This window comes from Cibotium barometz, chromosome 10, assembly GCF_041138505.1.
Source record: "Cibotium barometz isolate CiBa-2024 chromosome 10, ASM4113850v1, whole genome shotgun sequence".
In the NCBI taxonomy this organism is placed as follows: Eukaryota; Viridiplantae; Streptophyta; class Polypodiopsida; order Cyatheales; family Cibotiaceae; genus Cibotium; species Cibotium barometz.
Genome location: NC_141055.1, coordinates 23,189,431 through 23,201,727, shown reverse-complemented (window position 1 = coordinate 23,201,727; position 12,297 = coordinate 23,189,431). Strand labels below are relative to the sequence as shown.

Sequence of the window (12,297 nt, the reverse complement as noted above, 5' to 3'; positions counted from 1 at the left end):
AAGATGGGCATTGTTCTTTGGGAAAAATATGCAGACCACGGTCTCTACATGCTTCGTGCTCTCTCTTCTCTTCCCTCCACTCCCACAAGTGATCTCTGGCATGCTAGATTTGGACATCTTGATCGTGATGTTGCATGCGCAGAAGCCTTGCTATACTAATCCACAACCCTAAGCATACTTAAGAACATTGATGCTAATTAACATGAGATTAAGATAGGGGAGAGAACAGAGAGATTCAGTGTCAGGTTTTCTTTATTCATATGGTACAAAAGGCGGCTTATGCTTGTACATGGCTGAGGCTTGTGGTCAGCCCCATAGGGGTTGACCCTAGCCCTTCTACATGATATTCTACTGAATGCTAGACTGAATGATGACTGAATAATGACTTGGAGACTTGCTGAAATGATACAATGCTTATATATGTGGGTAGACTCTGGTCGGCCAGCTGTACTGCTGTCGACCAGCAAAGGACAAGCATTAAATGCCTTATCTACTCTTAAATATTGTACTACCTTGATGCCTTGTCTAGGCTGCTACCCGACCTTCTGGGCCTAGCCGATTGCAAGTCTTATCCCCCACTGATGCTGTAAAGCTCTGGATGGCTGCCGACAGGGTTCCCAAAACCTCCATGCTGGTTATCATGATGATGCTAATGCTGATGTTGACATTGCTCATGATGATCAAGTTGATGACCATGCTAATGATGATGTCAATGTTGATGAAGATGCTTCTCATGCTGATGCTTTTGCTACTACCATTGCTACACTAATCAGGGATTAGACAGTTCATGCTGAAGATTAAGCCATGGCACAGGCGTGCACGTGACATTCCCTTCTACTAAACTTGATGACGGGATGGAGCTCTGTCATCCTTCCTCCCTAGACTTGACCTTGAACTACTACTACTTTCTGACTTTGACTTCTATTGCTTACTGACTTATATTTTTGGACTGAACACCTTCACTCCTGATCTCCAATTCCAAGTCTTTGATAAAGAACTGAGAATCTGTTCACTGTCTCCCCATGCTTGCTTTCCCTTAACCTTGACACAACGGTGGGTCACTTGCCAGAACTGATCATGCCTGTTGCCAGGCCTTTGGAATTGATCTGAGAGCTTGCTGAGGTACTGGGTCTGCGAACCTACCCTCAAGGACTGCATCCTCTAGCTTCGCCTCTTGCAGACCACTCCATCTACTACCCTGCTGCATCCTTCATGATGGAATTGTGCACCTTCCTTCAGACATAGCTTAGTGGGCTGAGCCTAAATGCTCTGATACCAATGTTGCATGCGCGGAAGCCTTGCTATACTGATCCACAGCCCTAAGCATACTTAAGAACATTGATGCTCTGATACCAATGTGGCATGCGCGGAAGCCTTGCTATACTGATCCACAGCCCTAAGCATACTTAAGAACATTGATGCTAGTTAACAAGAGATTAAGACAGAGAGGAGAAAGAAGAGAGAGATTCAGTGTCGGGTTTTCTTTATTCATATGGTCCAAAAGGTGGCTTATCCTTGTACATGGTTGCGGCTTGTGGTCAACCTCATAGGGGTTGACCCTAGCCCTTCTACATGATATTCTATTGAATGCTAGACTAAATGATGACTGAATAATGACTTGAGACTTGCTGAAAATGATGCAATGCTTATATATGTGGGTAGAGTGCCGATCGGCCAGTTGTGTTGCTGTCGGCCAACAAAGGACAAGCAATTAATGCCTTTTCAAGTCTTTAAATATTGTACTACCTCGATGCCTTGTCTAGGCTGCTACCCGACCTTCTGGGCCTAGCCGACTGCAAGTCTGATCCCCCCATGGACTGCCACTGATGCTGTAAAGCTCTGGATGGCTGCTGACAAGGTTCCTAAACCCTCCATGCTGGTTATCATGATGATGCTAATGCTGATGTGACACTACTGATGATGATCAAGTTGATGACCATGCTGATGATGATGTCAATGTTGATGAAAATGCTTCTGATGCTGATGCTGATGCTGATGCTGATGCTGATGCTGATGCTACTGCTTCTGCCACTGCTACACTAATCAGGAATTAGACAATTCATGCTGAAGATTAAGCCATGGCATGGGCGTGCACGTGGCAGATAAGGCCTTGCAGCGAGCCTTCCGCAGCGAGCCGATCGAGGGCTTGCCTGATATCGAGCCTATAGAGGGGCAACGTGTCTCTTGTCTCGGGGGGGGGGGGGGGGGGGGGGGGGGGGGGGGGGGGGCAACATCGAGCACCTTTTCCAAAGAAGGGGGCCAGGAGGGCCACCATTCCCCTTGAGTTGATACACAGATTTATGCAGACCCATGCAGACTACATCTCTTGGAGGTTCTCACTTTGTCATGCTTCTTATAGATGATTTTAGCAACTTCACTTGGGCTTATCTGCAGTACAAGAGCGAGGCCTTCTCCAAATTTCGGCAATGGCGTACTATGGTGGAGAAGGAAAGCCGTCTTTCTGTTCACACTTTGAGAGCTGACAAAGGTGGCCAATTTACTTCTCATGAGTTTGATCACTATTGTCTAGAGCACGGCATCAAGCGGGAGTTCTCCAACACCGACACCCCTTCAGAGAATGGGGTAGTAGAGCAAAAGAACAAGATTATTATTGAGATGGCACGGACAATGATGGAACACTAGTCTCTCCCTCATCTGTTATGAGTCGAGGCTTGTGCCACGACAGTTCATATCCTCACCCAGTCCCCTACTGTTGTTGTTCCTTCTATGACTCCATACGAGGCTTACTTTGGACGGAAGCCAAATGTCTCATTTTCAAGTATTTGGTTGTCCGACTCACATGCAGGTTCCAAAAGACCATAGGGGTAAGCTGGATTCCGAATCCCATACTCTCATCTTTGTGGGGTACAACACCACTTCCAGAAGCTACCGCCTTTATGATCCTATTGCTGAAAAGATCCTTCTCAACCGTGATGATGTATTTTTTAAGGGATCATCTTTAGAGGGGTTTCTTCCTCCTTCTGACACATCCTCTCCTCTGCCCTCTCATGAGCTTCCCGAGGTGGTTTAGGTAGACGATGGCGAGGATTTAGAACAACAGCCTCCTACCGCACAGACTCCGACCTCTACCAGATGGATTCCTAGATGGTACATTGACACTGTCCACTCTTCAGGGATTGAAAGAGTTGCCTCCCCCTTCAAAGGGGGGCCCTGGCCGGTCTTTCCAACTGCAGGAGCAAACTGGCGACGAGGACAATCTATGTGTGAACTATGCTCTTGTCAGGGATTGTCAAAGATCGGGAGCCTACCACCATCAAAGAGGCTCTCTCACAAGAACCCTGGAAGCACACCATAGAGGCAAAGTTGGACGCTATTGAGCCCAACAATACATGGGAATTGGTGCCACGGCCTACCCATTGGAAGGTCATTGGGACGAAGTGGGTTTACAAAACCAAATACCTCTAGATAAGCACAAGGCCAGACTTGTGGCCAAGGGTTATTCTCAGAAAGCTAGCTTGGATTATGATGACACTCTTGCTCCAATAGCTCGGGTGTCTACCATCCGCACCATTCTCTCAATGGCTGCTCAGAAACAGTGGAAGATTTTTCAAATGGATGTAAAATCAGCCTTCCTCAACAGAGATCTTCAAGAAGAAGTCTATGTTGAACAACCACCCAGTTTCCAACATCATGGCACTGCTAGAAAGGTTTTCAGACTGCGGAAGGCTTTGTATGGTCTCACGCAAGCTCCTCGTGCATGGAACCAAAAGATTGACTCTTTCTTCAAACAGAAGGGGGTTCACACAGTTAGCTTCTAATCCTAACTTGTACATCTTCAAGGAGAAGGGATTGGTTACGTTGGTAATCGTCTGTGGATGATTACATCATCACAGGGAGTCACGTTGAGCACATCCCAAAGGCCAAGGATGCTCTCTCATCCACTTTCGAGATGGCTGGCATGGGCTACTCCATTTCTTCCTTGGACTTTTCAGACCGAGACAGGTATCTTTATCTCTCAGCAAAGGTATGTCCAAGAACTTTCAGAGTCTTTTCACATGAGCACTTGCAAGCCTGTGTCAACACCCATGGATGCAAGATCTCGACTTACTCTCAATGATGGTACAGACCTGGTTGATGCTTCTTTGTACAGGTAGCTTGTGGGTTCCTTAATCTAGTTGTTGAATACCTGCCTAGATCTCAACTTTCCAGTTGGTTTATTACATTCCTTCATGCAGGCACCTATGAAATCCCATTGTGGTATGGTGCCCTTCGCATCTTGAGATATCTTCAAGGTACTCCGGATCGCGGAATCTTCTTTGGCTAGGTTGATGATAGAGAACAAAATCAAATCAGTTTACAGGGATTTAGTGATTCTGATTGGGCAAGTGATCAAGACACCAGGAGGTCTACAACAAGATGGTGTTCCACTCTTGGATCCGGAGCTATTTAATGGAGTAGTAAGAAGCAGCCTACTGTTGCGCTGTCTTCTACAGAGGTGGAGTATAGAGCAGCTTGTTCGGCTACCAGTGGGTTGCGGCATTTACTTGGGGAAATAGGGTTTCTTCTAAAGAATCCTACCATCATCAAAAACGACAACCAAAGCTGTTTGGCGATTGCACGAAATCCCGTTTTTCATGCAAGGACCAAGCACATTGAGATCTAGTACCATTTTGTACGAGAGAAGATTGCACCGGAGAAGATCGACCTAACCTACTATTCGGCAACAGAAAATGCTGCGGACTTGTTCACCAAGCCTCTTCCTCACTCTTCTATTGCCTCACACTCCCACTCCTTAGCCCTTGTTTCCCACCCAAGATCTAAGAGGGGGTGTTAGCATGACTTTCATCATTTTCATCTCCTATGTTGTGAGAGTAGGAAGATGGCCGACTCTTCGGCTTCCCAACTCTTTGGCTTCTGACTCTTGAGCTTCCACCTAGCCTATTTATAGGGGTTGTCCCCATCATTCTGATAGATCAGTTTTGAGTGTTTTCCACCCCTGCCTTCTGCACACAGAGCCCGCTCCCTGCCTCAGGCAGTTGGTATTCAACTTCTAAAGTTATTCATCAGCGTTTTCTCGCTCTCTCAGTTCCAACATTTCACTTCTTTTGTGCATCTCTTTCTGTTGCCCTCTGACAGAGGCACACCTTACCTCTTACCTTAGGGCTTACATGGTACATGTCTGGCAAAGACAAGCAAGGTGTGCGCAAGCAATAACAAAGTTGGCCAAGATGTTACATGTCTAGCAAAGATGAGCAAGGGTGTGTGTGGAAAACACAAATTGGACAAGATGTCGTGGGTCATAATAATAGGCTAACAACAATATAAGATGGCCGACCAACATAAGTGTATCATATATACACATGCATGGTGATTTTCGTCAAAACCATTTGCATTCACGTCAACGTTGAGTCTTCAGGTGTTTTCCCATTTTTCCCCACTCTCCGTATTTTTCCCCTATTTTTTCCCATTTTTTTTGAGGCTTGGGAAGGCTGCCAGAGGGTGCCAAGAGCAGTACAGTGCTGGCCGACTGGATGTTTATCAGTCGTGGGCACTCTTGCTGCTGGCCGACTGTTTTTGATCAGTTTTGGGCACCAGATTGCTGGCCGACTGCATTTATGCAGTCGTGGACCTTTTTATCAGTCGTGGGCTTTTCCTTATGCTGGCCGACTGCCCTCTAGGGGGGTATATATAGGTCCTCAGCCCCCATACCTCATTTGTATCATTCCTCGGGATCTTCTTGTGTATATAGAGCAGAGTTACACGCCTACATCTGTCTCTCTCTTGTGCTGTTTTTCTACCTGCGTTTTTTGCTCTTGTGTTCCCAGATTTGGTCATCATCTCCGCTGCATATTCTGACATGGTATCAGAGCCTAGGCTCTAGATAGGTCTTGGGATTTGTGTGAGCAAGAGGGGGCTGTTTTGTGGCTGATTGGTGGACTGTTCTGGACTGTTCGGGAAGGGGAGAAGCAAGAGGAAGGCGGGCTGATTTGCTGGACAGCCACTTGCAGGTATCAGTTCTTCTTTGTTCCCACCCACCCACCCTTTTCAGAGTACATCCCCGCGATGGCAGATTTGTATGAGATGGCCGAGAGACATGTGAAGATCCCCACACTCCCCACGTTCCCGGTGGACCGTCAGTTGGACGGGAGCAACTACGGCATATGGAAGGTGATGATGGAATCCGTTTTGGAGTCTTACGACCTCGCCGATTTCGTCGTTGTTGGTGTTCCACGGCCGGAAGTAGAGGAACGGGAGTTACCGTCAACCCGAAAGGACCGGGAGGCCCAGACGCAGATGTGGAATCACGTCAACGCCAGGGTCCGTTCGTTTATTTTCCTCAACTGCACACCGCAGGTAATCAATCATGTCAAGCACATGACGCTGGCCAGAGGTATATGGCAGCATTTGGCCTCACTTTACAACAGGGCATCGCCCATGAAGAGGATTTCCTTGGAAGTACAGATGCGGGTTATGAGCCCTGCAAAGTCGTCGACGATGCGGGAGCATATTAACAAGCTGCAGGCTCTTCAGCAGGAGGTTCTTCAGGCTGGGAAGGAGATATCGTCGGAGGACATGGCCATAACGTTGCTGTCACACTTGCCCTCTTTGTACTCAGCATTTTACTCGACTTTGATTACCAGTGGTGGCAGGCTCAGCACCATCACGTGGAAGGAGCTTGTGCCCATGGTCTTGGACCAGGAGGAACGATTCACGAACCCTCCTCAGGGTGGAGGTTCGGAGGCCTTTACTGGCCAACGGTCGAAAGGCCGTAACTCGGGCAAAGGGAAGGCTTCATCGGAGAAGTCTTCTGAGAAGAAGTCCGACGCTGACCGCGAGAAACTGAAGGCAGAGAGGACCTGTAATGATTGTGGCGAGAAAGGCCACTACTGGAGGCCGTGTCCCGAGCGGAAGACCGAGAAGGGTGAAGACTCCTCAGCAATCATGAAGACTCCGGCTTTTGTGCACCTGGAGGTGATGGACACCGATGTTTCATTTTCTTCAGGCAGGGAGGAGATTGGAGGACTCTCCGCAACGGATACTCGGGAGTGGATTCTAGATAGTGGTGCTTCCAGGCACATGACTCCTTCCCGTTCCAGTTTACAGGATCTCTGCAGGTGTTCTGGTCATATTCTTACTGGGGATACGTCCACTATCCCAGTTCACAGTGAGGGCAGGATGGAGATAGTTCCCGATGGCAGAGGGGGGAAGCATTCCTCCCAGGTGTTGTATGTTCCGGCACTTGGTTTTCATCTGTTGTCAGTGCATCAGGTTTGCAAGACTGGCGTACGGGTGGAGTTTGATGAGCATTTTGTTGCTCTCCGGGACAAAGCAACAGGCCAAGTGGTTTGGGAAGATGGAGTGGAGAATGGAGTTTACAAGCTTTCAGCACTCTCTCTCCCAGGTCCTCAGGATTGTGATGAGTGGCAGTCTGGTAATGGCTACTCAAGTGTGGATACGCTGCAGGTGCGGGCTTTCCGAGACCAGGTGGTGGATAGCTTACCAGTAGATGGCAGCAGTTGGCAGGAACTTTCCAGTACTGAGGTTGGTAGTTCTTGTGTTCGTGAGTCAGAGGAAACTGAACAGGTCACTTATGCTCTGATGTCTCGTCGTGTTCGGGACATAGAACTTCCAGTAGTTAAGGATGTTCTTTCCACGGGGACCTTTCGGAAAGCCAGGCAGGTGGCAGGTGCTTACTTGCAGAAGGAGGTGGTTTCTCCAGGCTTTGTGGTTCCGGATTCAGAGGGGGTGGTTGACAGGTTTCATCAGGTTTCCAGGACTTGCTTGTGCACCGTAACAGGTGTTGATCCTTGTGAGCAGTGTGATGTCTCTGTGACTCAAAAGCTGTATGGTTCATTGATCTGGTTGATGGACACCGGATTGGACGGTAGCTTCCTGATGAAGCAGTTGAGCTCTTGGTTGCAGATGTCTCTTTGCGAGGCAGGATTGCGTTTCCTGTGGTTTCTGCAGCATGCGAAGGATCATGGACTCTTGTACACAGGAGGGGGATTGCTGGATGGAGTCCGACTCCGCGGTTGGAGTGACTCGGTTTGGGGAGGAGATCCGGACACGAGGAGATCTACTTATGGCCCAGGAGCAGTTTTACGGAGCAGGAAGAGGTTACATTGCAGGTTTGGGCTTCCATTGGAGGAACCCATGGTCATCCAGAGGCACTTTGTTCGTGAACAGATCGTTGCTGATGACATCTTGCTGGAGTTCTGTTCGACGAAGGACAGTACGGTGGACCTCTTCACGAAGTCGCTCTCTCAGGATTTGCTCAGGCGGCACCCCAGCTCCCAGTGGTTGGTTACACAGCCAGGAGCTGAGAGGGGGTGTTAGAAGTCATCTCCTGTCTAGATTTACACACCAGGGCCTTTGTTGTGGGTGTGCCCGCCCTTATGAGGTGTTTTCCCATTTTTCCCCACTCTCCGTATTTTTCCCCTATTTTTTTCCATTTTTTTTGAGGCTTGGGAAGACTGCCAGAGGGTGCCAAGAGCAGTACAGTGCTGGCCGACTGGATGTTTATCAGTCGTGGGCACTCTTGCTGCTGGCCGACTGTTTTTGATCAGTTTTGGGCACCAGATTGCTGGCCGACTGCATTTATGCAGTCGTGGACCTTTTTATCAGTCGTGGGCTTTTCCTTATGCTGGCCGACTGCCCTCTAGGGGGGTATATATAGGTCCTCAGCCCCCATACCTCATTTGTATCATTCCTCGGGATCTTCTTGTGTATATAGAGCAGAGTTACACGCCTACATCTGTCTCTCTCTTGTGCTGTTTTTCTGCCTACGTTTTTTGCTCTTGTGTTCCCAGATTTGGTCATCATCTCCACTGCATATTCTGACACCTCCTTACGACACCCACCCTTTCTCAATGTGAAGGGATGCAACCCTCTCCATCATTCTTTATTAGTAGATTCAGGCTGCTCATCATGGATTCAAAGATCATTGATTTGCTTCTTAGCATGAAGACTTCCATGAAGGAAGGCTCTTTTGGCAAGTGTGTCCTCTTGTTTGGATAGAGTGGAACTCACATCTTGACCATCTAGCTGCAAATTTGGAGTCTGCCCAAGCTCATGCTTCTCAATAAGGCCACGAGTATTTGAAGGACAAAGTGGCCAAACTTTCCAAAGAGTGTTTTTCTCCTTTGGATGCAGGAAAGGATGCACCAAAGACGAGCTTGCCCCAGTCCAACAATTGTCATTCTAAGCTTGCGAGTAGCCAGTAAGAGAGACGTCGTTCAAGTTACAAACAGTCTCCTACCGGTTTGCCTAGTTCTCTCTCCATGGCTTGTGAGAAAAAAACCAAGTTATTGAAGCGTTTGAAGCCTCCTAAGTCCAACTGAAAGAACCAAGTTATTGAAGCGTTTGAAGCCTCCTAAGTCCAACTGAAAGATGGACGGAGAAGCCATCACCAATTAGACCCATGAGATGGCGACCATGTTGGCATAATATTTTTAAACTCCATTTGATGCATCTAGCTTCAATAGGTGCTACCCTCTTGGACCACCTTAGGCAACACTCCATTTCTTACTAGAATGATTGCTGCAAGGCATTTCTAAAGTAGCTTGTTCCCGTGGACTATTACCGTGAGCTTTAGCGACAATGGGAACACTTTGCTCAAAAGCAACAACTACCTCACTTTTTTGGAAGCGTCTGCTCATGCGCTCGAGGACCATTCGACGAACAAAGCAGGTTAAATGTTTCTTGGATGGTTTGAAACCGTCCTTGTAGGCAAATGTTCATGCACATCGACTTCATGATGTTTCGGGTGCAATTCGTCTTGCTACCACCCTCAAGACACGCAAGAGTCCCAAGCTTGGGATTCAACAAAAATAAAAGGCAAGAAGATTCCTATAGAAGGAGTTGTTAAGGGCATGAAGGATGACAACATTCGAGTGGAAAAGTGTCACTAACACAACTCTCTCAAGAGGAGTTCCAAGCCAAGCAACTAGCTATTCATGTTTCAAGTGTGACTCCACCAAGCACGTCGCGAAGGATTGTCCAAGGACCTTGGAAGAGCGATCTGAAGAGAAGCTTTTTCAACAGAGGATCAACAGTGCATGGAGAAGACTTCATCAACCAAAGGATGGGCATGAAGAAGATGCATGTGTGTGTGTCTAAACTTTTTTCATTTCTTGGGTTGAGCACACACTCAAGAGGCTTGATTGCAGCATGCCACAAGCCCGAACATAGGAAATTTTCAACTAGGTCTCTAAGGGAGAGTCTTCACACTTGTAGTCTGCAATAGGTGGAGAATCTTTGGCCTTAGTGTTGGCTACTTGAGATTCAGGGCTAGTACATCTCACCACGGGAGGATATATCACTAGATTTGTCATGATATGCCTATGGGTATGTCCTCGCAACGCACATATTTCTTGGAAATTGAGTAAGCCCAACGGAGCGTGCAGTGACAAATTAAACCACGTGTACAAAAGATAGAGAGAGAAAGAGAGGGGAGAGAGATGAGAAATAAGAGTTTCACACAGTACACCGCACTGACTGGGGAACAAGCCCCACCCGCTCTTCAGGAATTTATTTCAGGAACAATCCACCTGCTTTTCCAAGCCAGGACCAATACGAGATTGACCATGCGGTCTCTCTTGTCAAAAAACCTCTGCAATGCATCCAAATGTCTCTGCAATCCCTCTACAAAGTCTAAGATCAAAACAATGTGTCCCGTGTGTGTACATTGTACACTGATAGTGGGAATAAAGAACGTAAACACAGGCTCTGAATGCTAGATTCCCTGAATGATATCAATTAATGTTTGACATAAATGCTCTCAAAAAATGAAGAAAACATGCAGTTTGTTCCTATATCTGCTACTATGAAGTGCGATCGCGCGTACCTTATCGAGGCCTACGGGGCCCAGCGAAGTTTTGACGATGTTAGACAGAGCTTGGCAAGCCATAACTGCAAAGCAGGAAATGGCTTTGAGCATGCAGCAGACCAAAAAAATGGAAAAAGCAAACTCCAAAAAAAAAAGGGAACAGCACTAACCGTTCTGAGTTCGCACATCCTGTCCAGTTTGGCGCTCGCCGCCGATATCCAGAGCTTGGATTGCCATGAGTGTGTGTGTGTGGTGAGAGAGAGAGAGAGAGAGAGAGAGAGAGAGAGATTCTAGAGAGCAAGAAAATCGAGAGGTTTTAGTTGAAGCTCTTTCGGGCGCCAAAGTAATACACACTGGGTTATAAAAAGTAAGAAGTTGGAGCCCGTTTGTGAACTGGACATGCGGTTAGAACTTCGAAGTTAGAACAGATCATGAGAGGACATGTCATGGTAACATGCAACCTTGTTCAGCTCGGGATCCCCAAGAATCTCCTTTCACAGATGCCACTCCTAATCCTTTATGGGATGAGCTTCCCTTCACCAAGCTTCTGCATTCCTTGGATCCTTCGCGTGCCACCGTGCTCAAGAATCTCCTTTCACAGATGCCACTCCTAATTCTTTATGGGATGAGCTTCCCTTCACCAAGCTTCTGCACACCTTGGATCCTTCGCGTGCCACCGTGCTCAACGTCTGGTGTGTGATATTGACAGTGTGTCCCTTGAGGCATGCATCTACTTTGAGTACCTGATAGATTATTTCATCCTACTATCAGAGGAACAGTCATTGTTTCATGGAGAGCTAGGCCGCGCCAACAACACCGTCCAGTAACTACTCTCTCAAGAAATAACCCATTTTTCAGAAGGAGCTGCAACATGCTACTACTACTATTACGTAACTTCGTGCAGAAGTTGCTACTCTTAGATCTTCTCTTACAGCATCCCAGCATCCATGCCGCCACACTGGAGGTAGAGCTTCAGTCTGCTAGGTCACACCTTTTTACGGTTGATATGGATCTTACATAGCTTGCCTCTCTTGGGGAGTAGGCCACCCAGTTTCAGGCTGTGCGGCAAACTCTGCAGTTTGCTTTTAGGCCTCATGGCCACACCTGATGTTGCCGGTCCCACCTAGAGTCAGAGTGGAGCTACTAGTGGACCCTCATATTATAGGGCAGAATGGCTCTACCACTCCTCTTCACACCTAAAACCTCTAGTTCACTTTTAGTCATTGCTACATTCAAAGTTTAGTATGTAGGATTTTATTTCATTTCATTGTATATATCACTGAACATGTTGATCAAATTATCTCTATTGTAATCTCTATTTTGAACTCATAAATATCACCCAATGTCTTGGTCGCCTCTCCATCCTATACATCGGCTTTTCTCTGCCATTCACCGAAGACCGTGAATCGATTAGTGGTGGGCGATTTGTAGCCACCCTGGTTGCTCACTCTTGCGTCCACCTTGGTCCTTCACTTTTGGACCAGACAAAAGTGCCAACTGCTTGGACC

At 47.4% G+C, this 12,297-nt stretch overlaps 1 protein-coding gene across 2 annotated transcripts in view; it reads right to left on the bottom strand.

The window, feature by feature from the left end:
- The window catches only part of LOC147634677 (T-complex protein 1 subunit alpha-like), a 63,464-nt gene extending 51,427 nt beyond the window's left edge, over positions 1-12,037 (bottom strand). The window contains exons 1-2 of one of the 2 annotated variants that reach the window (XM_086803816.1): positions 10,960-12,037; positions 10,808-10,872 (exon numbers count right to left, since the gene is read on the bottom strand). In XM_086803816.1, coding sequence (XP_086659942.1) covers positions 10,808-10,872; positions 10,960-11,026 — 132 coding nt within the window. In that variant the 5' untranslated portion in view covers positions 11,027-12,037. The remainder of the gene's footprint in view (positions 1-10,807; positions 10,873-10,959) is intronic. The other variant, XM_086803817.1, reaches the window with a different exon arrangement.
- Between the last annotated feature and the right edge of the window lie 260 nt (positions 12,038-12,297).